Source organism: Biomphalaria glabrata, chromosome 6 (assembly GCF_947242115.1).
Source record: "Biomphalaria glabrata chromosome 6, xgBioGlab47.1, whole genome shotgun sequence".
In the NCBI taxonomy this organism is placed as follows: Eukaryota; Metazoa; Mollusca; class Gastropoda; family Planorbidae; genus Biomphalaria; species Biomphalaria glabrata.
In genome coordinates, this window is record NC_074716.1 from 3,370,022 (window position 1) to 3,396,633 (window position 26,612).

At 33.3% G+C, this 26,612-nt stretch overlaps 2 protein-coding genes across 5 annotated transcripts in view; one reads left to right on the forward strand and one right to left on the reverse strand.

The window, feature by feature from the left end:
* The window catches only part of LOC106061980 (proteasomal ATPase-associated factor 1-like), a 164,626-nt gene extending 154,251 nt beyond the window's left edge, over nt 1–10,375 (forward strand). Inside the window, exons 2-12 of the mRNA XM_056034108.1 lie at nt 87–154; nt 3,555–3,595; nt 4,541–4,647; nt 5,676–5,777; nt 6,568–6,663; nt 7,077–7,227; nt 7,993–8,184; nt 8,641–8,732; nt 9,131–9,246; nt 9,579–9,661; nt 10,132–10,375. Of these exons, the coding sequence (XP_055890083.1) occupies nt 99–154; nt 3,555–3,595; nt 4,541–4,647; nt 5,676–5,777; nt 6,568–6,663; nt 7,077–7,227; nt 7,993–8,184; nt 8,641–8,732; nt 9,131–9,246; nt 9,579–9,661; nt 10,132–10,295 (1,200 nt within the window). The 5' untranslated portion in view covers nt 87–98 and the 3' untranslated portion in view covers nt 10,296–10,375. The remainder of the gene's footprint in view (nt 1–86; nt 155–3,554; nt 3,596–4,540; nt 4,648–5,675; nt 5,778–6,567; nt 6,664–7,076; nt 7,228–7,992; nt 8,185–8,640; nt 8,733–9,130; nt 9,247–9,578; nt 9,662–10,131) is intronic.
* Nucleotides 10,376–11,207: 832 nt separating this feature from the next.
* LOC106059329 (CCR4-NOT transcription complex subunit 2-like) lies at nt 11,208–25,143 on the reverse strand. 4 transcript variants are annotated; one of them, XM_056034104.1, is made up of 14 exons: nt 25,078–25,143; nt 20,906–20,963; nt 20,745–20,811; nt 19,952–20,189; nt 19,784–19,839; nt 19,580–19,675; nt 18,500–18,607; nt 17,067–17,098; nt 16,716–16,818; nt 15,535–15,691; nt 15,238–15,299; nt 14,755–14,804; nt 13,539–13,639; nt 11,208–12,820 (listed from the first exon to the last, which is right to left on the reverse strand). In XM_056034104.1, exons 2-14 carry the CDS (start codon nt 20,936–20,938, stop codon nt 12,622–12,624), a joined length of 1,302 nt encoding a protein of 433 aa, XP_055890079.1. In that variant the 5' UTR covers nt 20,939–20,963; nt 25,078–25,143; the 3' UTR covers nt 11,208–12,621. The 4 variants fall into 4 exon arrangements, with proteins under 4 accessions (XP_055890079.1, XP_055890082.1, XP_055890080.1 ...); XM_056034107.1 differs by having other exon boundaries at nt 18,500–18,586; nt 25,078–25,142; XM_056034105.1 differs by lacking the exon at nt 25,078–25,143 and adding an exon at nt 24,697–25,031.
* Nucleotides 25,144–26,612: the final 1,469 nt, after the last annotated feature.

A 26,612-nucleotide genomic window follows, 5' to 3' on the forward strand; every position in this document is an offset into this window, starting at 1 on the left:
TGTGATGTAGATCTAATTTGTTTACTAGACTAGACTTGTGGTAGTCGCATTTATTGGATTTTCTACTTTCGCTTTCACAATTGCAGTGCAAATCGAATATGTCGGCACCAGTTGATAGACTAATATTACAGAGTGACTGGGAGCAGACTCTTAGGTTCGTAGACTAAGTATTACAATTTTCGTTATAGTATAGATCAAGATTACTAAGTAGAATCTATCTAGATCTAGAATTAGAATGGATCAGTATAATGGAAAGTAATGAAATATTATCATTTTTCATACTTATTTAACTTATAATTATATTTTAATTTGTAATCTGAGTATTCTCTAAGTCTAAAATTACTAGATCTATACTAAAGTCTAAACTGTCTAAACTAAGACTAAGACTATAGTTTGTCTATAGTGACAAAAGTAAGTATAGTACTATACTTATAATTAATAATACTTTTAGTTTTGGCCCTTAGTCTAGTAATATTTAGAAGTTTGCCATCAAATTTGGAATGAAGATATATGCCTTCGGTGGATTTGTCAAAGCCATGGTGGATTAGCATTGAAAAGAGTATTCCAATGAACTTGGGTGGACAGCATATTATTTGTAAGATTTTAAAGAGGCCTTCTCTGCTGACTAGATCAAAGGTCTTTATCAGCTCGATGAATGCAATATACAAAGGCATTTTTTGCTCTCTGCACTTTTCCTGAAGTTGAGGGATGGGGAAAATCATGTCAATTGTGGACCTCCCTGAGCAAAAGCCGCACTGCGATTCTGGATAGACTCGATCAGCAAGTTTTTGTAGCCTGGGAAAAATCACTTAAGCAAAGACTTTGCCTACAATGCTTTGGAGAGAGATTCCCCTATAGTTGTTGCAGTCACTTCTGTCACCTTTGTTCTTGTACAGGGTGATGATCTTTGCATCCCACAGATCCTGTGGCACAGCACTTTCTTGCCAACATTTGTAGAAGTTCATGTAGAGTTTGGCTTAGTGTAGTTTTGCATTATTTCAAAAGATCTGGGGGGATACTGTCACATCCAGGGGCTTTGCTGGCAGCCATGTTTTCTATGGCTTTGTTGAGTTCTAATAGGGTGGGTACTCCGTCTAGTTCGTTCATTGTGGGTAATTGTTTGATAGCATTAAGAGCTGAGGCAGAGACTGAGCTTGTTGTGGCGTAGAGTTTGGAGTAATGTTCGACCCATCTGTGCAGTTGTTCACTCTTGTCTGTGATAGTTTCCCCAGTGGTTGATTTGAGAGGGGCTGACTTGTTTTGGGTAGGTCCGAGAGCCTTTTCGATTCCTTCACACACCTCTCTTATGTTGCCTGCTTGAGCAGCAAGCTGAATATACTCACTGAGCTCTATCCAGTATTCATTGGCACAGATCCATGCTGTCCTCTGCACAGAGGCTCTAGTTTCTTTCAAAGTTAACAGATTGCATTGGATAGGTTTTGCCTTGTATATGGCGAGTGCATCTCTCTTTGTTCTGATGACAGGTGCTAGTATAGTTGATTTAGACTCAAACCCTCATAAAAGATATGCTCTTTGGGGATGACGCAGCAGTAGTGGCACACTCACAATAGGAGCTTCAGTCACTAATGTCCTGCTTTTCTAAGGCTTGCAAAGAGTATGGCCTAACCGTTAGCACAAAGTAAACAAATGTTATGGGACCACCTGCTACAGCACCACCATCCATCCTCATTGACAATAACAAGCTAGATGCCTTAAATGAATTCTGCTACCTTGGGTCTACAATTCAAGGTGACCTGTCACTAGAAGAGGAGATCAAAAAATGCATAGGGAGGGCCGCATCAACCTTCGGTAGACTCCGACCAAGAGTTTGGGAAAACCAGAAGCTTACCACAGCAACCAAAATGGAGGTCTACAAGGCATGCGTTCTTAGAATGCTACTGTATGGCAGTGTGTCATGGACAACCTACACAAAACAAGAGAAGGAACTAAACTCATTTCACTTGCGCTGCCTTCAAAGGATCTTAAAAATAACATCGAAAGAAAAAGTGTGTAATACTGAGATCCTCGTGAGAACAGGCCTTCCCAGCATCTTTACGGTCCTCAGGCAACGCTGCCTGTGCTGGCTCGGACATGTTCACCAGATGGAGGACAATCGCATCCCAAAAATCATTCTGTACGGGCAACTTGCGTCTGGCTCAAGAAAAATGCTTGCCCCCACCTCCGTTACGTTGATGTGATAAAAAAGGATTTAAAATCAGTGTACATTGATACTGACCATTGGGAAGACATAACCTTAGACCGCACTAGTTGGAGAGAGACGGTATCCAAGAAAGCTATAGAAAACGAGAAAACATGGGCCTCGAGTTTGAAGAAAAGCGTGCCACACTGAAAATGGCCAGCTCCTCTACCCCCAAAGCGAAAGCCACCTTGACATGCAATATATGTGGAAGGGAGTGTCTCTCCTAAAAAGATCTCCACAGCCATATGAAAAAGTGTTCGAGATGAACCATAGTCGTTTCACGACTGAAGGAGGTCAATGATGAACTATACTTATATAGTTATATTTACTATGCTGTACGTATGCATAATATAGATTCTTATTTATTATTTATATAATTTTTCTGTTCTAGTCTAGAATAGTCTAGATCTTGAATCTAGATCTAGTAGTAGATATGTATATTGATATAAATATATATGCAATAGTATAGACTTAATGTAAAGTATTAAAATATTATATAGATCTAGATCTTTATAGATTCTAAACATAGCAGAAAGACCTAGACTAGAATAATTTAGATCTCTAGAATTTTAGAGTTGGTAAAGTTTTGACAAGTTTTGTTTTAATTTACACAATTTTTAAATATAATACAGACAGGCCACAGGTGTTTATGTGATTATGGCTGACATAAAGAAAAATTGTATAATGATAATGAGATCTTTAGAATCCAAGTAAATTAATTGTTTGCCCTGACCTTTGCTGTGTACTATTAAAATGGCTGGATGCAAGCATAGTGTCCCAAAATTTGATGCCTCTGAAATGTCTATTTACTGATTTTTTCAACATTCTATCCATATTTCCATCTTATTATAGATGCAGCTTCTTTTATCCTACAGTCGAATGTCTAGACAAGATATATTCAATCTTTTATCTATATAGCATTGAGCATGGAATGGGTTGCCTGAGCTAGCCAGGAAAACCAGTGACTTGGCAGAATTTAAGTCATTGGTTAATATGCATGACTAAATGCATGACGCGTAGGATGTAATCATCTTCTTTTTTGAAGTAACGTCTGTATTATATAAGATAAGATAAGATAGCATAGCTAACTAATCTCCAGAAATTTTATAATGTATTCAACATCCTTTTACTTTTATTAGGAAGTTTTTATTGGATAGTTTGGTGAAGCTCAAATTTTCACATTTGAAGTATTGGCACATTGAAGCCCAAGTCAATAAAGTAGTGATTTGAATTAGTAAAAAAAAAATATTATTAGTAATGAATTATAATATATGCAACAGAATAATTGTATTTCTAAGCTTATACTTTAAGTTTCAGGCCTTTATTTTTTTCTTTTATTACTTTTTAATTTTAGAGAAAGACATGGAAAAGCTTGGGTGGCATTCAAGTCATCAGGTAATGTAATCCTTATTGTAATGTAATCTTTATTGTAATGTAATCCTTATTGTAATCTAATCCTTATTGTAATGTAATCCTTAATGTAATGTAATCCTTATTGTAATGTAATCCTTATTGTAATGTAATCCTTATTGCAATGTAATCCTTATTGTAATGTAATCTTTATTGCAATGTAATCCTTATTGTAATGTAATCCTTATTGTAATGTAATCCTTATTGCAATGTAATCCTTATTGTAATGTAATCTTTATTGCAATGTAATCCTTATTGTAATGTAATCCTTATTGTAATGTAATCCTTATTGTAATGTAATCCTTATTGTAATGTAATCCTTATTGTAATGTAATCCTTATTGTTGTAAATTCCCCCCCCCAATCAACAATTTACATTTGCTAGGGGAGCTCTGTAAGAGGATGTAACATTGACAGGTAGAATCTAGTATCCCATAGGTGAGCAAAAGAATGTTTCAATTTGATTTGGGTGCAGGCTCATGAAATGAGATCATTTAGTTGTTGTTTTTTTTTAACATTGGTAATAAGGATAACAAAATTACTACTGTAATATAATGGATTAGTAACTACCATGCAAATGCAGCAGATTTTTGGTGTTGAGAAAAAAAAAAACTTCCCACCCCTTTTAGGCACTCCATGCCTCATCTTAACTCTTTCTCTCCGTAATTATTTACCACATTCTGGTGGAATCGACGCTGATATCGTCAGTTAGGAGAGAAAGAGTTAAAGGGCTGTTGTACTTTCACCCTTTTTTCAGGTCATCTATGTACTACTGTTGTGCAAGACATCTGCAATCCGGGACCCTTCCTTTATGCTTGCTGACCATGTGGATCTATCCAGTGCCACGTTTTCCCAACAGTTAGTGTTATATGTTAATATTTATCAGATACTTCTTGTTATTGCTAAATAGATTTCTTGAATTTTTTTTTAGCTCCACCCAGTGAATATTCTGAGGTCATAGGCCATGGCACATCCCCAGAAGGATTACTTTACCTGACCTCCAAAGATAAAGAGTTTAGTATTTCAGATATTACAAAGGTAATTATAATTAAACTATTTTTTTTTGTTAAACCTATTTTCTATGCTAAATTAAAACCAATCGTCATAGAAGGCCTGAACACTGACCTGCATTGTTGCAAATTGTGGGCGGTGGAAACCATTGCTCATCGCCATGTCGTACATGTGATGTTGTCACAGGTCTGTGTTAAGGCCTAATATAACGAATGGTCTCAGTTTTGTACGTCTACTTCTCTCAGATGCTCTAGATCTAGTTTTTACTAACTAAAAAAAGAAATTCTTGGGAAATTCTTCCAATAATGTTTGCATACTACAACCTGGTCCTGTGGTATGCACACTGGATTTTGTTCAGTTGTCTTGATGGTCCTGGTTCATATCCTGCCCTTTGCCATCCTTCATCATTCTGTGGCAGGTTTGGACTAGTATGTATTTTAATTTTAAATCTGAAGGAACATGCGAAACATGTAAAACATTTATTTAACAATTTTTAAAGACATGAAAGCACATGGTACACACCAACATTTGTTATCACTTTTTGGAATGGTTGTGATTACTCACACTAGTAATAGCTTCAATAATAAAGCTTGTTAAATACTTTCATACTGTACAATAGTGACTTGTTGAATAGTTTCATACTGTACAATAGTGACTTGTTAAATAGTTTCACACTGTACAATAGTGACTTGTTAAATAGTTTCATACTGTACAATAGAGACTTGTTAAATAGTTTCATACTGTACAATAGAGACTTGTTGAATAGTTTCACACTTAACAATAGTGACTTGTTAAATAGTTTCATACTGTACAATAGTGACTTGTTAAATAGTTTCATACTGTACAATAGTGACTTGTTGAATAGTTTCATACTGTACAATAGAGACTTGTTGAATAGTTTCATACTGTAGAGATTTCCCAGAAAGCTAAGAATTCATAAGCAGTTTAATGTCTAGCTGTACACATTTACCCCATTCTGAAACTAAAGCCTGCCTCAAGTTATAAGTATATTTTGGTTGTTACATGGTCTGCTAACATTTGTTGCTTATCACTAGAGAAGTTTGGTGGTAACGTACTGTGGAGAGAGTGCAACACTAACCAGAAAGTTTGTGTCCCCTACTATAACCTTCACCGGACTTCATACTCATAAAAAACAGGTGACATTCTTTTTATACTTAGGTTTAGTTTCTTTTCTTTTTAAGATAAACAAGCAAGGAATATAAAAATAGTTTTGAATTTGATTTGATCAGATTAAATTGAATGGGACAGGATTTGATCAAATTGGATGATAACGTCTTAAAAAAAAAAGGCAATTATGAGGATTGAATCCACAACATCTGCATTATTAGCGTGACACTCTCTCAACTTTGCTGCCAGTTTCTGGAATCTCCAGTCTTTCATCCACCTAACCATTTCCTTCCAACTTTTTCCTTCCACTCATCCATTAAGAGAGTCTAAGCTGATCGTGAAAAAATATTTGCTTTTTATGTAAATTCTTATTCCTAATACATTTTTGTCAAGAGAAAAAAAGAAAGCTGTCCTGTCAGCTAGCCCTATAACAGATACATACGCGCTTGAACTGTGGCAAAATCTGCCGATCCAGCATTGGCTTGATTAGCCACACCAGATTCTGCTGATCTCAAGACGAAACCAAAAGCAGTGACTCATCTGGGCATGTCCATTGTCTTCCGAGACAGAAGGAGCCATATAGATAGAGTCCTAATACATTTTCACAATTAATTTACCAACAATATTCATTTTGTTATGAAACTGTACAAAGTGACATATCTTTGACTAACCAAGAACAATAATTTGGAAGAGTAAAAATTTTCACAAAATAATGGTACAAATTATCAATGAGTCTAATATTTTATTCTTTGTCAAGGTAAATATCTTTTCTTTGATGATGACGATTGATGAAGATCTAACATTTTTTTATGTCTCCAGGTGACATGCTTGGACACTACTTCAGGCGGTCTTGGTGTTTCGTGCGATTCAGAAGGTAAACTTAAAATCTGGCAAACCAGTGATGGCGAGGTCCGGGTAAGTCTCACAGATATTTGATTTACTGCACTTACTGGGAGATGCTGAGTGATAAGGCACTTGGCTTCTGAACTGGGGGTCCTGGGCTCAGATCCTGATGAAGACTTGGATTTTTAATTTCAAAATGTTAAGAGCCCCTCTGAGTCCACCCAGCTCTAATGGGTACCTGACATTAGTTGGGGAAAAGTAAAAGCTGTTGGTCGTTGTGCTGGCTACATGGCACCTTCATTAACCGTGGACTTCAGAAGCAGATGACCTTTACATCATCTGCCCTATAGATCCCAAGGTCTGAAAGGGGAACTTTACTTACCAGTACTGGTCAAACAGGCTAAATATTCTTTTGCTTAGGAATCATCAACAATACAATTATACTCAGTGTAAAAGTTTAAAATGGAAATTATGTTGATCCACAGAGAGAACTGCTAGGCCATGTTGGAGATGTTTACACTTGCAGGTTTTTCCCATCTGGCATCGTTATTCTTTCTGCAGGAGCAGACACAATGATAAAAATCTGGTCAGCAGAGTCTGGATCTTGTGCAGCAACCATCACTGGTCATAAAGCTGGTAAGGGAAATAATTTTACTTACCCTTTTTTCAATAATTATCGAACCAAGCTGTACATGGTGAGGCATTCAGAAGTAGCGCTTATTAAGACAAATTCTTAAAATTGCTCCTTCTTCCTTAGTGTCATTAGTTTGGTGCATGAAATCAGTTAGGAAAACCAGTCTCTTAGCAGAGTTAAATAATAATAATAATAAATGTCTAGAGCCCTGTCAACAAACAAAATGTAAACTCAAGGCACTGAGATAACACAAGAGCTAAAATGACAAACTAATCTAAAAAAGTTTTAAACAGATAGGTCTTAATGTTTAAGTCTCTAATTAACATGCACGGCTGGATATGCTCAGGACGTCAGTAACTTCTTTTTTGAAGGAACGCCTTATATAAGATCAGAAAGTGCTTAACATAAAAAATAAATAAAAAGCTAAAAAGTGCATTATTTAATGTCTGTAACTATTTGTTCATCTAATTAATCTCTTTTTTAATATATGTAGTTATGGACATTATGCCATATTGGTTGTTGTTTTTTTATTATAAATGATTTTTTGTGTGTGTTATTTAAATGGTAAAAGTAAATAGTATTGAGATATATTTTGCTCTGGCATGTGCAATGGTTAATACTTGGCGTCTGCTTCTGCAGACATAAGGCTCATTGACAGCAATTAATAATTTTGTTTTCATGCATAAATTTAATTCATAGCTACTAATTTAATTACTATTATTGATTCAAAATTATTTTATCGTTTTTTTTGTGTTTTTTTTTATCAGCTGTGTTAGACTCTGCCATTGTCGACAGAGGCCGAAACATTATAACATCTAGTCGTGATGGCACTGCTAAATTATGGGATGTTGGACAGCAGACTTGTCTGGCTACTTTTGAAGATATTGGAGGAGATGTGAACTGTTGTTCACTCGAGGTGCCAGAAAATACAATCGAGCTTGGAACACCTGTTTCACAAAGTAGGTCAACTTCTTTATTTCTTTACTTTTCAAACATTTGGTTTTTATTTAGACTTTGTCATTGTTTTTTTTTTTGTAAGTCTTATTTTTAAAACATTTTTACAATTCATTTACCAGAAATATTCATTTTGTTTTGAATCTGTAAAATTTGACAGATCTTTGAATTTACGAAGAACAATAATTTAGAAGAGTAAAAGTAAAAATTAATTGTTTTGCATTCAGTATGCAAATGAAGTCTGTAAATAAAAATGTGCTAAGTAATTAACAGGAGTAAATCCTATTTCTCCAATAATAAATCGTATTCATTTCTCCAATCTGTAATTTGAAACCTTCTCTTTCTAAAGAGCATACACCTTACCCTTGTTTATTTCTTTTGCAGAAGATGGTTACATTTTTTAAAAATCTTGTTACCCTCTTAAAATCAATGCATTATAAATAGTCTCGTTTTGACTCCAGGTGACAGGGAAGTAGCCACCGAGGGGAAAATGCTATTGCTGGGTTGTGAGAATGGATCTCTTCAAGGTTTTGGTTTAGCATCTCGTGAACAGGTAAATTACAAAAAGATAGAGAGGATTTTGTTTATCATCATATCTCTCTGTATACTGTATTTAAATACTGATATATTGTATATTATTATAGTATGCTGCGTGAAAATCATATTAAAGCTTCTAAATAAAGATTTGCTATAGTCATTTTTCAGGAATTATTAATATAAATTAAGTTTACAGCACCACAAAGTACCAGATGTGAAATGACTTGTTTTTAGAAATATCTAGATTTGAATAGAATAGGAAATTAAATAATTAGCATGACCATTTAATACTTTTAAAGCACCAATAAAATATTTTTTAATAATTAATAAAAAAAAAAATATGTCTCTAAAAATATTTCTTTGAATTGTGCCAGTTATAAAATGTAATAAATCTAATTTTCTCTCATCGTTTAGATCTTCAGCCTGCATCTGGAGTCTGCTATTAACACCTGTACATTTGTGTCAGACATTTATTCTGTTTGTGGCTCCCAAGATGGGCACATTCACATAGTAGACTTAAGAAACACCAGGTAAGTGTGGACACATGACATAAACAGGAAACACCAGATAAGTGTGGACACATAGCATGAAGATTAAACACAGAGTAACTGTAGATACATAGCATGAAGATTAAACACAGAGTAACTGTAGATACATAACATGCGACCATTCATACAATCTTCATGAATTATATGGAATGTAATTTTCTGGGAATCGTCTGGTTATTTCGAGAGAACATTGCAGGCATCAAAATGATGTTACAGAATATTTTATTTTACACCATTTAGTAGGCGTATTAAAATTTATTGAATATTTAATTTCTCTCTATCACTTTTCTAAGATATTTTTATTTTATTTTCAGTCAGCCATTGAAATCCTGGAAAGAGTCCAGAGGTCCAGTCTTGTCCATGCTGTCCCATAAAGGAGGGTTCTTTACATCTACAGGTACATGTAGCACCACCCCCCACATTCTTAATCTCAAGAAATAGATAAAGAAACCGACATTTTGTTATAGTACTCTAATCAGTTGGTCGTTGTGGTGGCCACATGGCACCCTCATTAACCGTTGGCCATAGAAACAGATTACCTTAACACCATCTGCCCCATAGATCACAAGGTCTGAAAGATGAAACTTTAATCTGTTAAGAAATGAAAAGGTTTTGTTTTTTAATGGTTCATATTATTATGTGTTGTTTTTTTAACTTCAGTATTATATTTTCAAAAGCTACAGATTATACTCTAGTGAAACAAGCAATGTCAATATTGAACAGTTTAAATGTGTGTGCATATTTTGTTCTATTCAATATAAAATAGATACAATAACACCTCTAGAATAAAAAAGACTAAGCTGCACGTGACCAGAAAGAAGTATTTGAAAAGTAATACTTATTAAGTCAGTGTTTTGTTACTTGCAGGGGATGGTTCATGTTTTCACATAAATGAAAGATGGGAGACAACTACTGAGCTAACTGGCTCGGACTGTGACCCAGTGTATAAAGTGTGCGATGATGGTAGTAACATCTACACATCGTGTAGAGATGGCTTCATCCGAAAGTACAGCTTGAACTACATCAACTAATCTCTTCAATAAGAACAACTTATAATATAAATATTGTCATCATTGAAATGTCTCTTTAATAAAATTGTTTTTTTTTCAACTGTCGTTTGCTGTTATCGCTAACCTTTGTTATGAGTTAAATATATCTCTATGAAGAACTTTCAACACTATTTAACTCTTTCTCTCCGTAATTATTTACCACATTCTGTTGGAATCAACGCTGGTATCATCAGTTAGGAGAGAAAGAGTTAATATGCCAAACATAAAGGAAATTGAAGTTATTGATAAAAAATTTGGCACATCAGAATCAAGATTCTCTGGGTTTTTTGTTTTTTTTTTAGATGTTCCTTTAGATTTGAAGATAATTACATTCTAGCCTAAACCTCATGCAGGGTTAGCAGCGGGCAAGGTTCATTTAGCTAAAATGCTGTTTTTGTCATTAAATCCTCAATCTAATGATTTTTACTAATGGTGTTACTCTAGTCAAGTGTGAATATTCATTTGTTATAAACCTCATGCAGGGTTAGCAGCGGGCAAGGTTCATTTAGCTAAAATGCTGTTTTTGTCATTTAATCCTCAATCTAATGATTTTTACTAATGGTGTTACTCTAGTCAAGTGTGAATATTCATTTGTTATAAACCTCACGGCTGTTTTTTTATCTGTTCTAGTTTCCTTCAGTTTTCTTGAGTTGATGGGTCCCAAAAAAAAGAGAATTCGAATATTGGTCTAACCAAGGTTAAATCACTGTTTTAGTTTTATATTCTTGTTTAATTTATAATAAAACCTAGATAGTCTATCAGGTCACTAATAAATATTATCAAAAAAAAAAAAAAAAAAAGATGCCAGACTAAAGATGTTGACCAGGTACATGTTAAGTTCGACACAACAAACTGCGCATGTTAACACAGGGAAAAAAAACGAGCCAAGCCAGATTACAGACAACGTAGAATTTGTATTAATATCAGCCATCTTCTCATCCCTCACAGCATCATCAACACAGCAGGTTACATTTAAAAACAATAGGTACTCTTTAAGAAGTTCATATACACATTAATTATATCCAGGTGCTCTTTGCGGCAACATAATGAAACAAAATGGCACCCAAACAACAGAGGTCATTCGGACAACCCCAGAGCGAGTTGTCATTTAATGTCGTCTATACACATTTACAGAATGAGCTAGGGAGTACTTTTGTTATCAATGAGTTCTTTTCAAGCCCACAGATGACTACTTATCAAGTTTTGTTCAGGTTTAGAGATCAAATCTGTACAATTTTTAAGCAAGGAAATTAGAAATTAAAGTACAAAAAAAAATGCATTTAAAAGTACAGCCCTAGTGAAAATCCAAGACCAATCGTTCTAGAAGGCCTGAACACTGACCTGCAACATCACAACCTGTGGGCAGTTTAGACCAATAGCTCGTTGCCATGTCACAGGTCTTTACGACGTGCCAATTAGGTAATGGTCTAACCTTCCCAAAGGTTGTGATGAAGCAGGTTAGTCATGAGGCCTTCTAAAACAAATGGTCTCGTGAAAAACTGATTAGCATACAGAAAATGAGCACAGTGTGGTCTCATGGGAAGGAAATTAATTGTTTTTCAGTTATCAAATAGTTTAGTGTCTCAAACAAAAAAAATATATAAATTGAATCTGAGATGATGATGGTATATAAAATAAAACTGAGGTGAGGTCTGCACAATGAGATGTCAAGCTGGAGTTTTCTTGAAGCTGTTCCAACTTCAAAAGAATAAAAAAAAAAATCTAAAATAAAAAAAAATTGTTAAAAAATTAGCTATTTTAGACTAGGACATTGCCATTGCTGTACAAAAATATGGTAATAAAAAAAAATTATGGTTAAGTAAAACTATCAACAAAAAGTGAATTTTTAAGTAATTTCTTGCAAATCCTTTAAAACATTGTACGGACATTTCCCTTGTTTAATAAGTGAAACTAAGCACCCATGCTATCCCATGCTGCCCAGTTTATTTACAATATTTAGCTTCTAGCTACCTGATATTTGCAAACATTGACTATTTCATCACTTGTGACCAGGCAAATAAAGCATTACCCATTTCTTTAAAAAAAATACAGTATATAATCCAAATCTATTGACTCATGAAGGAATCACCTTGACCCCAACAAGTATCACTTAAGTCAAAATGCTATCAGCATCGATACCTCAAATCCCCCCTCCCCCTTTCCCATTTGGAATCAATCCGTGGACTAAAGAACAAGAACTCAGTGATCAAGTACTTGATGAAGCAGCATTGGTCATAACTATACACGAAAGTTGAAAGTCAGTCTTTTTGTCACGTTTCTGGTTCATTCTGGTTACAACAAATGCAAGTCAGTTGGGTATCACCGGCCGCTCCTCTAATTTTTCATACTCTAAGTGGAATTCTTTGGTAAACTTCCGCCACTGGTTTGCATCGAAGAATAAGTAAGTCCCTCTTTCAGAAGTCTGAGTTTTGTTGAAAACTTCACATGCCGGGGCGCGTGTGAGCCAAACCCTCTCTTCCTTGTGATACCTCCAATCGCGGTTGTAGCTGAAACAAACAAGATGGAGTCATTTTTTTTTGTTTTACTATTTACCCTGAAGAAACTACAGCTTCTAAAATATATAAATTTAACTATCTTTTCATATACTTTAAGTGGGAGATTCGAATTTGATCTAATAAATGATATGAACTTGTATCTCCATTACTTTGTTCAGTAAAAAAATTTTCTGTCTATTCTGAATCAGGTTGTCCAATGAATGTATATTTTCTGCCTACAAACAAGAATTTTGTAAATGACAATTTATCCCAAAATGAGTTTATTTTTAACATTTATCAGGTTTGGTTTTTTGAAACATTTCTAAGATGGTTATTTGTAACAGATTTGTACAAATGTTTTACATTGTTCAGATGTTCCTTCAGATTTTGAAGATAATTACATCTTAGCCAAAACATCCTCTAGGACAGCAGGGGATGGCAGGGTTCGAACCCAGAACCATAGAGACCTTCAAATGACGTCTAGAGAGCATACCACACGACCACGCAGGTTTGGTTCAAAGGAATTCTGTTTACTCTTTACTTATTTGCTGATCAAGCGTGGCATTTAGTCTGGATTGATAATGTGGCAGTACAACAAGATGCCTTACACTTAGATCACTCCTCATCTGCTGATTCTCATGACAATCCTTTGTCAAGAATGTACTAAATATAAGCTGCTATCTTCAAAAGCACATCTCTATGTATATCTACACGTTGTGACACTACTTACAGTTCTGCTGCAGCTGCCAACTGTAAAACATCACCCCCGTTCATATAAAATAAATAAAATAGTAGATCTTCACTATATCGATTTAATTTGATTGGTGCAAGCTGAAACAGAACAAGGAGAATACGTCAAGTTGCTGACAGCAACACGAGTGGGTAGAAACATGAAATAGACAACAATGTGGTATATGCACACAGGAAGAACAAAACAATGGACTCTAAAACAACCAAAATAGCAACATTCAAATTAATCATCACTAATATACCACTGGTAACACTATGTTTATCCTCAGCTTTCTATATTTCTATTTCATAGTACTAAGGGAAACCTGAAGTCAAAATGTGGAAAGTCACCACCAAAAAAATAACAAAGCAAGTATTGAACTAGGGCATGCACTTGGCTTTCGAACTGAGGAGTTCAAAGTTCGGTGAAGACTGGGTTGTGAACTTCTGTATTTTTGGGGCGCCCCTGACCCCAGACAACACCTGGCAAGTAAAGGTGGTTGGTTATCGTTCTGGCCACAGGACACCTTTGTTAATCATTGACTTTAGAAACAGATGAGCTTTACATCATCTGCCCCCATAGATTGGAAGTTCTAAAAGGGGTACTTATAGGGAAAAAAAATTTAACTATCAGCTATAATTATTATGATAGCTTTTAAATAGCGCTACTTTCATGCTTATAGCATGGCTCAGAGCGCTTTTTGGTCCAATCTCATTTGTGGATCAGTGGGGGGGGGGGGGGGGTATCTAGGAGTTGGTTTTCCGTGCTGCCTTTAGGCGCTCAGTAAACACAACTCTGACCGAGTCGGGTGTGGAACCTCAAGCCCCCTTCTAGGTAGCCAAGCCAAGCCAAGTTCAAGCGCACTTGGCCTCTCGACCATGCTTCCCACCATTAAGATATTGAAATGGTCACTAAAATAGAAAATACAAATTTTGGAGGCAGTAATATGGTAATCTTTGTAGTAAGCACTAAAACTTGGCAATGGGCACTAACAGATTGTTTTAGTATTATTATTCAGGTGAATGTAATTGTTTTTGAATAATTAACCAACATAAAACAAATCCAAGTTAATAATGTGCTGTTAACATCAAAACATACAATATAACAATCTAAGCTCACATTCTCAAATCAAGCTCAGGTTAAGGAGCAGTAGGCTATCTCTAAATAAGAAATACAAAGAAAGCTAAGTTAACTGAAACTAGAGTGTTGGCCTGACCTTATCTCTGATGAACATGTTAGTCAGATACTCCGCTGGTACATGGTAATCTGAAACAATAGTTTTCCATTAAACTGGGAATTAACTGTAGCTTAACGTTTTTAAACCTCATTTCCGTGAGATCTACATTAAAAATTGATTAGCTTAAAAACTGTGCTATTTCGGCATCAGCGTATAGCTAAAAATAATGTCTAGAGTCTAGACTATACAACCAGATCCAAACTACATTCAATACTGGGCACAGAAATGTTTTCATAGAACTAGACCCTTGATCAGTCAAATCTCTTTTTAAGACATTCACAGAAAAAAAAAAAATAAAGGTTTGCCTAATTATACATTGAAACAAAACAATGGACCTACTGACGTACGATAGTAATATAATTCAGGGGTTTTTTTTATTATGAACGTGTAAACGACAAAGAAAGGTTTGTCTAATAATAATAATAATAATTATATATATCATTTAAAAGATAAATATCATACCAATATCTTGGGGCCGACACGCTGTCTCTGCAAATGGAGACTGGAACATACTATAGAGATTTCTAAAAGTAAATATTTCAAACAAATTTAGATTAACCCATCAGAATATTCAACATTTTGTAAATTGATTATGAATACGAAAATTAAAAATTTTTGTGAAAAATACTTTCTACTTAACCCTAACATTTGATCCAGTTTTAATATTATTACTTAAATGTATAAAGAGATTTTTTTTACAATAATAATAGATTTTTAAAAAATGTTTACTTCAGCTAACCATTGTGCTACGTAACTTACTCTGGGGAATTTAAATTTAAGCCCAATGTAGTCAAGTCTATCCCCGGCGCTAACGCAACCATGTTGGCGTCTTGATCTGCTGCTCTGATGAAAGATAACAGGCCAACAATACCAAATTGGTCCATGACCATACCAGATGGGATGTTTGATATCATGCCTGAAAACAGAAAAGCAATTTTACAAAATGAGCTTTCACATTTGAAAGCAATTTTACAAAATGAGCTCTTTCACTTTGGAAAGCAATTTTCAATTGAACTGGAGAAGTACATTCTATCACTGGACAGTAAGTAATGAAAGTACAGCACAGTCATCTCTCTGGCGTTTTCATTGCAAAACAAAGATCTATGCTCAAGTACTCCATTCTTAACAAAGTGCCTGTGAGAAGTGTCATTATTCAAATCTTCTCATTTATTTTTAGCCTTAAAGCTCAGGTTAATGTAACTTGACTATTTTGAGAATAAACTTTGACACAGAGAAAATATATCAGTCTCATTGTTCAACATCAAACATTCAAACTCAAAAACTTTGTGTGTAATGACTATTTCTTATCCTGCTAGGCAAAGTATAAATTCATAATACAATGTGGGTCACAAGGTGGAACACAAAGGCTTTATGCAATTTTTTTTTTACACATCAAAACACAAGTTTTTAAAAATATGAGACTTTGAAACCCACGCCAGCAAACTTGTGACTAAATTTTACCAAAACTATTTTTTTTTAAAATATCTTTTTCAAATATTTTTTCAAGCATTGATAATAGATGTATGATTTTTTTTCATCTGAAAAAGCCCCCCACCCCATTTCTTTTCTTAAAGGACTGAAAGGCCCGTAAAACATATGACAGTAATTAAAAGGGTTCTTTAAAAAAAGCCTGTCACAGAAATATAGAGTTGTTACAGGCTTCAGTTAGAATTGTCACAAGATTCAGAGATAAGTGTAATGAATAAATGCAAACCATGTTTATATCTTTTCCACATTTAATAAATGGTTTGGAAATTTTCTTTGCCTTAAAATGAACACGGAAATGTAATTTAGACTTATTCAATACAACTTTAGGTAGTTTTGTTTCCCTCACTCTAAACTTTACCCTGGACTCAAAGCTTCCTTCATACACTCACTGTAATTAACACATTAAACTAAACAGATCACATTAAACTAAACTGCTTGCTGGTAAACCTCACCATCAGGATGTGTTTGTATTCCTCGTCTCTGTGCCATTGTTGGTTTCCCATCCCCTTTGCTTCCATCTTTAGACACTAACTCGCTGCCCACTGCTCCGTTGCCCTACAACGTAATAAGAAAATCAATCAAGTCAAAAACATCAGAGTTTCAGCACTTAAAAGAGGTAAAAAGTTGATTTTTCAATCCAACATAAACTGTGTACTAATGAGTCCTCTTTGTTGTTTTCATAAAACAAAATAAAGAAACCTGTTTGAATATAATATATTAATAAAAAGCCTGAATCAAACGAGTTAATAAACTGAAGTATTTTAGCTAAAGAGCTCATTGATTGTATCTAAGTAGTGACTTACATTTCTTAAGTCTCCAGATTGAACAGGTGGATCTACAATTAGAACATGTCAACATTTATTTTAACTCATTTTACAACTTCTACTGAAGATGTGAATTCAGAAAATAAAACATTCTCACAAGCTAAATCAACTGTAAAGTTGGTTTGATGTTTCAAAAAAGGTTAAATATACAAGAATTATAAATGTATATTGATCATTTCAAATAAACTAAGAGCTGCCTTGTGGAATCAAGTGATGACAAAAATCACAATATATGTACACAACAGATCTGATAACACAAGTATAGACAATAACCAAACTGTTGCTAGTAAATCATTGAAATGTATGTGTTGTCTACCTAACTAAACACAGAAATGTATGTGTTGTCTACCTAACTAAACACAGAAATGTATGTGTTGTCTACCTAACTAAACACAGAAATGTGTTGTCTACCTAACTAAACATAGAAATGTATGTGTTGTCTACCTAACTAAACATAGAAATGTATGTGTTGTCTACCTAACTAAACATAGAAATGGTAAATGTATATGTTGTCTACCTAACTAAACATAGAAATGTACATGTTGTCTACCTAACTAAACATAGAAATGTATGTGTTGTCTACCTAACTAAACATAGAAATGTATGTGTTGTCTACTTAACTAAACATAGAAATGTACATGTTGTCTACCTAACTAAACATAGAAATGTATGTGTTGTCTACCTAACTAAACATAGAAATGTATGTGTTGTCTACTTAACTAAACATAGAAATGTATGTGTTGTCTACCTAACTAAACATAGAAATGTATGTGTTGTCTACCTAACTAAACATAGAAATGGTAAATGTATATGTTGTCTACCTAACTAAACATAGAAATGTACATGTTGTCTACCTAACTAAACATAGAAATGTATGTGTTGTCTACCTAACTAAACATAGAAATGTATGTGTTGTCTACTTAACTAAACATAGAAATGTACATGTTGTCTACCTAACTAAACATAGAAATGTATGTGTTGTCTACCTAACTAAACATAGAAATGTATGTGTTGTCTACTTAACTAAACATAGAAATGTATGTGTTGTCTACCTAACTAAACATAGAAATGTATGTGTTGTCTACCTAACTAAACATAGAAATGGTAAATGTATATGTTGTCTACCTAACTAAACATAGAAATGTACATGTTGTCTACCTAACTAAACATAGAAATGTATGTGTTGTCTACCTAACTAAACATAGAAATGTATGTGTTGTCTACTTAACTAAACATAGAAATGTATGTGTTGTCTACCTAACTAAACATAGAAATGTATGTCTACCTAACTAAACAAAGAAATTTGTATAACCAAACTATGAAAAAACTGTAACTACATTTATATTAACTTTTCTTTCTGTCCTATACATGAGGTTTAAGTCACTTTTTCAACTTGTGTTCAATTTACTTACTTTGTGCTCCCGGCAAGGCAGGAAACTCTTCCTGTGTTATATTGAATTCCGGGGCTGAGTCTGGCGCAGGTTTACTAACCATCCCCACTGAGGAAGATACCGGTGGAACTTAATGACAAAAACAGATACAAGAAATAATAGACAGTGTACAAAATAGTTCCAAAAATCCCTGCCATCAATACATGACTAAAGACAGCAAAGATTTTTTTCTTCTTTCCTTTTGGATATACATGTCTCAAAATGTCTTGGAATATTGGGAGACGTGTCTCAAAATATGTCTATGTACACATTAGTGCTAGGACTATATTTTATTTCTACAATAAGATACTACAGCTTCAAGAATTTTCTTACAAGTTTTATTATGTTAATATCTTTTTACTAAGTTTTCTATACAATAAAGATTTTTTTTTCCAATTCCTTTCAGCGAAACATATTCTAAGTCTTTTTTTTTTATAATAAAAGACAATAAAAAAAAGATAACTTTAACATTAAACAAGCAAAATACAAAAATGTTTAAAAAAAAAAAAACTTATATTAAGTGTATCTATTAGTTTGGATCAGTCATGTAATTAAATTTGTAATAAGCCTCAGACGACAATCTATAAAGGGGACTAAATCAGCTTATTCCACCACTTAAGTACTATTTCTTTCTCTTTTTGAGATACCAAACAAAGTAATTTATTACAAATAGTTAATTAACTAATTGGTTAATTTTTTTTATTGAGTCTATTGTTGTCAGGTTAAAGAAATAATTGTGCGAAATTTAAGTTTAATCCATGATTGGGCGTAGGAGAAATAATGAGTACAAACTTTTACCAGACAGACAGAGAGAGTTGATATAAGCTTTGTAAAAAGAATCTCAGCTATGGTTAAGGGTCTAGCTTTGGACACTACTCCAGTCATATGGCATTATGGAAACCATACAATCTTTACAAATTAAGGCTAGGCTGCTATTTAGTTTCAAATGTACAACAGACCACCATGTCTCAAGTCTTTACTAACGAACTGAATTAAATGTAGTTTTTATATAATGATGTGCCAGCATTGCATAGGATAATAAAAACAGAAACATCGGCTCACCGTAATTTCTTGTTGATGGCATAGGATTTGTTGTCGCTGATGATCTACTACTTAATATTGGAAAATCTGACAAATCTATCGCAGGATGTGAATCAACTAAAAATAGAAAGACGAATTTTATCACACTTACAAAAAAATATTTGAAGAGAATAAAGCTGTACTTTATAGTCCTTATTTTGTTTTTGTCCTAATCTTTCAACTTACGAGGTCTGCTGCCACCAAAACCATAACTAGATGCAAAATTCTGCATGGGCCCTGCACTGAAACAAAGAATAAATTAATAATGAAAGCATCTATAAATTGACACCCCCCAAGAAGCATCACGTGGAAAACAGCCATACGTTCACTGCAATGTCAAGGTCATGTACTCACTTAAATGCTCTTTTCTGTAAGCTGGCCAAACTGGCTTGATTGGTCTGGGCTTGGGCACCGAGAACACTTCGTGGACCTATAGCGGCTAAACTATTTGGGGAGTGTTGCTGCTGCTGGGACTGCTGTTGAAGACCCATTGAGAAGCCAGGGTTCATACTGGTGGGCGTTATGTGACCAGCAGTGGTTCCACTTCTGAAATGATTTCCCCCTATAGCCCGTTGAGGTAAAGGTAATGTTCCTGAGAAATAATAGATAAACATATAGCATAACATCGTTGAAAGAAAGAAAGAAACTATAAATTATTACTATAGTAAACTTGAATTCATGTTTGACATAAACTTTCATTGTTCTTTCTAAGGGAGGTCAAAGTGTGCTAAAAAAAAAAAATAACCAACACTGGCAGTGCAGAATAGCTGAGAATAACATCAGCTAATTTTCCATGCACCTTGCTGCAACAGAGCTTACAACCCACGAGAAAAAAAGTTGGCTACATCAATAAGAAGATATACACATGCCCAGTGCTTTTTTTTTGTACAACAAATAGGTGCCAGCACTTAGCGATGGACTGCCTAACTTTTAACTACTTATAAATTAATAATAAACGTTAAAATACAAGAAAAGTAATAATTTTTTCCCCACATTAAGGTGCCGGTACGCAGTACCGGTGCGTACAGTCACAAAAATAAAAAAAAGCACTGCACAAGGATACATGTCTGATGTAATTATCTTCTTTTTTTTTAAAGGAGAGCTTCTTTTTGTAATTTATAAGATCAGAGACTCTACACACACTAACCTTGACCATAAAAATTTGTTCCTGCAGTGAAGCCTGCTATCTGTGATGGAGACTGAGACGCCATCATCTGTCGACACAATTGTCATAGATTACACGTTGTTTTTTTAAAATAATGATTTGCAATAGAATTGCAATATTTTAAACTTCAGAATTAAACTTACCCCTGAAGATAAATCTTTGTCGTGTCGAAACATAATGAGGGGAGCGGTTACAGGAACCCTGAAAATACAGACATGTTTTTTAACCAATTATGTATTAAATTACTGTTAATTTACAACTGTACTTAGAAACTGTTTTGCCAGATGCAAGTAGGAAATAAAAAGCATATAAATAGCCGCAACATCTAGTAGAGCCTAACAACTTGATTTCAATATTTTATTTCAAGTAAACTTTTACTTGCTGACACCAAGAGCAATGATTTTAAAACATTTCACAGAACCTCACTTATCTTATATTATAAATTATTATTCCAATGTTTAATGCAGAAATTATGACACAGTCTGTGTTTCATTTCTTTATATAAATATATATAAAAAAGTATTGACTTGGACAAACTTTGGGTAAATATTTCTATATTTAATTTCCAACCCTGGATTTTGTTATCTATATCGCAGCTCAGAATGATTTTTTCTACCTTGCTTTTCATATATATATATATACTAAATGAGACTATTACATACTTGGTAATTTGGCTTCTTTTTTTTTTTTTATGAAATAATAATGTAAGATTTATGTTTCTGCCCTTACTTTGCAATTAAATCATTGAATACAACTTGTCAACTTTCAGATGTAACCATCAAATGTAGTGCTTAGCCTGTTTATCATATGTAACATCTTTAATTGGATAAATCAATCCTTATCAGAGTTATCCTGTTTCCCCACACTTTTCACTATGTGACTAGATCTACGCTAGTTACTTTACTTAAAAGCTAAACGTAACATGACTGTCTCAACTAATTATCTAGATCTATTCTAAGTAAGACTAGATTTAAATTTATCATAGATAAAGTGATAATCAATATAAAGACTTAACTGAATATAGTCACATTATACTGTGACTATAGTGTACATAATGTGTAAGTATCAACATAAGTATTAACTAAGACTAAGTCAGTATTAACTAAGACTAAGTCAAGTGACTCAAGTATAAGTATCATAGTAGGAGTATCATACTAGAATTTACTAGATCTAATCATAGTCATGACATATAGTCATTTCCAACTAATGAACAGGTTAAAAAACTGCAAACATCTATAAACTCATCATCCATTTGTCAATAAAAATTGATATATATATTTATATTATGTTGTTTTGTTTCGCTACAAATAGTTACAATAAAATATGATGTCAAAGAGGGTCAGGTTAATGAGGTCAAGTGCTGAAATTAACAAACAACATTCCTTACTTTGTAACTAACAAACACCCTCAGTGCCTTTTATAGTTATGTATTTAAAAAATGTTATTATCATCAATTTTCTTTTTTTTTTATATCAATTTCTTTTTACACTAACTCAAGACAGACAGGTCATTGTTACTTTTTCCACTTTTAATAGCACAAGTTTTACCTATACTAGGCTTTACTGTACTGTATCTTACCTAGATCTACTACTAGTTGAAAAAGAAAAAACAAAAAAAAAAAACTGCTTGACCCCCTCTTGTCTAGCCCGCTCACTCCATTCAGTCACTGTGTCCAAAATTTGGTGCCTGATCGATCAATAATTGTCCCTCCAGCTACTTTTTTTTTCTAATACTACGTTGATGATACCTTGCTAAGTACCTAGCTCAGTAGCTGGTCAATCAAATACATTCAGATTAAGAGAGAGGGGGAGCAGGGTTGTGTTTGTTAATTGTTTTTTTTTTTTTTGCATATTTGCATATATTTAGTAGCCTATCAATTTAGATTACCTTTGTCTTTTTTACATTTGTATTTGTCTTTTTTACATTTGTAGCGCATTAGTGATATGTGGCAAAATAGTAAGTAAATAGTGTAAAATAAAATTGTAGCACGTCCTCATGGTCTAACAGCTCAATGGTCATTAAAATAGCATTCATTAATGTTATTGATAGTAATAAATGAATATTAGTGAACACCCTCTATTTACACAAAGGCTATGACATGTGTATATATATATGTCTTTTAGGGCCTCTTTAGAAGAAATTTAAAGTCATGTTTAGCTGATACCTAAATTTTCTATAAAAAAATCTCCGATTGATCGAAGAAAAACCCATGTTTTCAGAGAAAACAAAACTAAATGTGACTGAACTATAAGGAAATGGAGCATGAACAAAAAACAAAAGATTAGTTTCGTCAATAACTATCAAAATAAAGGGTCATTTTAACAAATATTGTGGAGTGTTGTCTAATATTAGTAGATCACTAGAATGACTTGATCTAGATTACTTTCTAGACTATATTTAAATGATTATATTATAACTTCTCAGTCTTCAACTTGTGTGTTGTTTTAAATTGTTATCATTTGTTGATCTGCCAGACTCTTGCCAGTTGTCTTACATTACTTAACTTATAATATACAATAATTATACACTTATAGATCTAGTAGTACTAGTATATTATATCTAATAGATTATTATAATTAGTACTCTTACAGGCGGCCATTTCGGATATAAAACACATTTGTGATCAAAACAATCTCCTGTTCAGGTTTTACAAAACTGAAATTAAGCATGTCCTAAGAAAAGACATTGCTTTATAACTGAGTGTTTTTATGACATTTTCTTGACTTTATTCTAAAGATAAGAGGTTCCTCTAACGGCTAGTGGGAAAAAAAATAAATTTTCTCTTACTCAGTTACTGTGTCCAAAATATTTTATTCAGAAAAATTAGAAATTTTCAAATAACAAGGAAAAAAATATAGGTCTCTGTACATCTAAATTTTTTAACCATACACTTAGAAAATTCATTCAGCTTTCCAATGATACCAAATTTATTATGATTAAACCAGTCAACATCCCTTTAAAAATTAGCACACTTTTTTTCATGTACTAAAATTTCACTAAGGTCGGGAGGACCTTTTATCAATAATACCCGGTACCCGTTTTTTACATTAGTAAAATAAAATGAGTGTACACTAAAACATGTAAAATTGAATGATTCACTTCTTTATACCAATATTATTGATTATTAACATAAAATATAATAAAGATCTGTATGCTTGGGAGTTCTTTTCGACAGTTGATGTCGAGACACAAGAAGCTAACATCTGTAAATCTAGGTATCTAAAATATTCTTTCAAATAAATATACTTAAATATATCTAAATCTTAAATCTGAAGATTCTTTTTCTAATATAAACTATTGTTCTATAACCAGATAGATCTAGATCAATTTAAAAGCTTATTTTTATTGTGTTGAAAACTTGACAACCAGAAGCATTTTTCTTTTTATAGACTATTTAAAGAAAATTAGAAAAATTTTAGTTTTTCGTAATTTACTAAATGATATTTTAAATTTTTAATTTCATTTTGATTTGCCACTTATAAATTAAAATTCCTCCTTTGAAACTACACAGTACAATTTGATATATGATATATATAATTTTGTATATTTATTCACAATAGTTTTTGAAATATTTTCTCATAAAAAAAAATTGGCTTCACTTTTTTTTTATTTCTCTATATAAAGTCCATGACTCAGGATGTCAGGACGCTTCGGACAAACTTAAAATCAAAATAACTTTTGAACCAATAAATTTGGAAAGCATTTTTCATCCTCTTTCATTCTATTAGTAACTTACACATTCGTTGGTATAGGATCAATTTAAATTTTTCGGTGCAACTACCTAACTATTCTATAGATCTATATTCTATATACTAGATCTAGACCTACTATTATTAACTATAACTATTATTAGTATTATATATTAACTATACTAGTCAACTCTACTGTCTGTGGACTCTTTTGACTCTAGTCACTGTAGTGTAGAGTTACTAACTAGAGTGTAGCCAGTGTAGACTGTAGTCCTTAAGTCTGTAGCTGTAGTCTTGAGTGTAGACACTGTTACTGTAGACACTGTAAGACAGTGTAGTTTGAGTGTAGGTAGTGTAGTAGACTAGTAGTGTAGTTAGACTTTCTAAGTCTTAGTCTGAACTCTAAGTAAGTTTATAATTTATATTTATATCCTTATAATCCTAGTCCTAGATCTAGGACTATACGATTCAAGATCTAATACTGAATCAATAATGTGTTGCAATAACCCAGAACGTTTGAGATACATTGGACAGACAAGTATACAAGAAATTTAGATTAGTAGATGTAACAAAATAAAATAAACACAAGATCTCTAGAATCTAGAGTCTAGTATTGGTAAATTTACCCTTTCTAAAAGTAGTAACTCAACTCGGAACCGGAACCAGCAGTGTTGCCACTCAAGTTTTTTTTTAGAAAAACCCAACACTAATTCCCCAAAAAATATTAGATCTAGCTCATTTGAGTTTTGTAAACAAAGTGTTACAGAGCGGTTATCTAGAGCTCTCTTTGGAATAAATATCTAGTGAGTTGAATTTACACAAGCATAAAAGATAAAAGCCCACTTTTTTAATCTTCAGTAATAGATCTATCTTTTAATTGAGCCCCCCCCCCCCAAAAAAAAAAAAGATTAGTTCATCTAGGATCCAAATCTCAGGTGGCTGCATGGTCATGTGGACTGAGCGCTGGACTGTCATTCGTACACGATGGTCTCAGGCTCGTACCCTGCCCGCTGCCCCCCCCCCTCTCCCCGCTTCCCCGTCGTCATTATCTTCAACTCTGAAGGAGCATCCGAACCATGTAAAACATTTCACAAACATCTCCAAATTCGATTGCATGATTATTTTGCAGATTATAAAATTAGCGTGTAACGGCTCGTTCTTTTCATCTGAATATTTATAATAAGCCTATTTTCTTTCACAAACATTCATCAGTTGTTAAACAATAGGCCTACATAGTCTAAAAGAAAAATTACTATTAATATTATATTTAAGGAAAGCAGTTAATCAAAAACAAAAATAATTCTTTTGTTCATTTTTATAAACAACTATATACAAAAGTGAAATGAAAAGAAAAAAGATAAGTAACTTTTTTTTTTTACTGATGGCCTGTGCTTGTTTTTCTTTGAACAAGTTATAAACAATTAACCAAAAATGTTTATTATATGTTTTAAATTTGGTAACGCAAATAGTTGCTATTCTGATAATCATTCACATTTAAAAAATCAAGAATTCATGATTGGTCTACATTTTCTACATATCACGTGTCACATTACTCCTATCAGTAATAAATTACATTTCAAATGTTTTCGAATGAATTAATGTAGTAATTCACATGACCCATTTCACATTTAGTTATGACTTACATATATTTTCCACATTTAATGCTGACAAAGCCGACGGGTGTGTCTTAAGTTGTATGTTCGTAGTCTGCGCCTGTCTTCGGCAAGGGGTCTTCTATCAGTCTTCAATGTGTGTCCCACGACCTTCATGAAAGCTCTCCGGCTGTCTCCTTCGGAGGCCAGCTGCTTTTTTATTTGCAAGTGATAGTAAAAATGACGACTGATTCTATTATTATTAGGTCATTTGCATAATATATAGAAAATATAAACAACACAAGATGCAGACATTTTACAAAGAGAATTAGACGAAGTACAGAAATAGTAATCAAATTAGAGCATGTCTTTCCACCAAGAAAAATGTTAGTTATTAGGAGTAACAAAACAAAAAAAAAACAACTAAAACAAATAAATTCCACTTATCTTATTCATGGTAATTTAAACCAGTTACGTAGGCCTACATACTAAATACGCAAAATACCTAGGTGTTATAATAAATGAATAACTGTCACGGAATCCCCATATTGATAAAACTATTAAAAAAT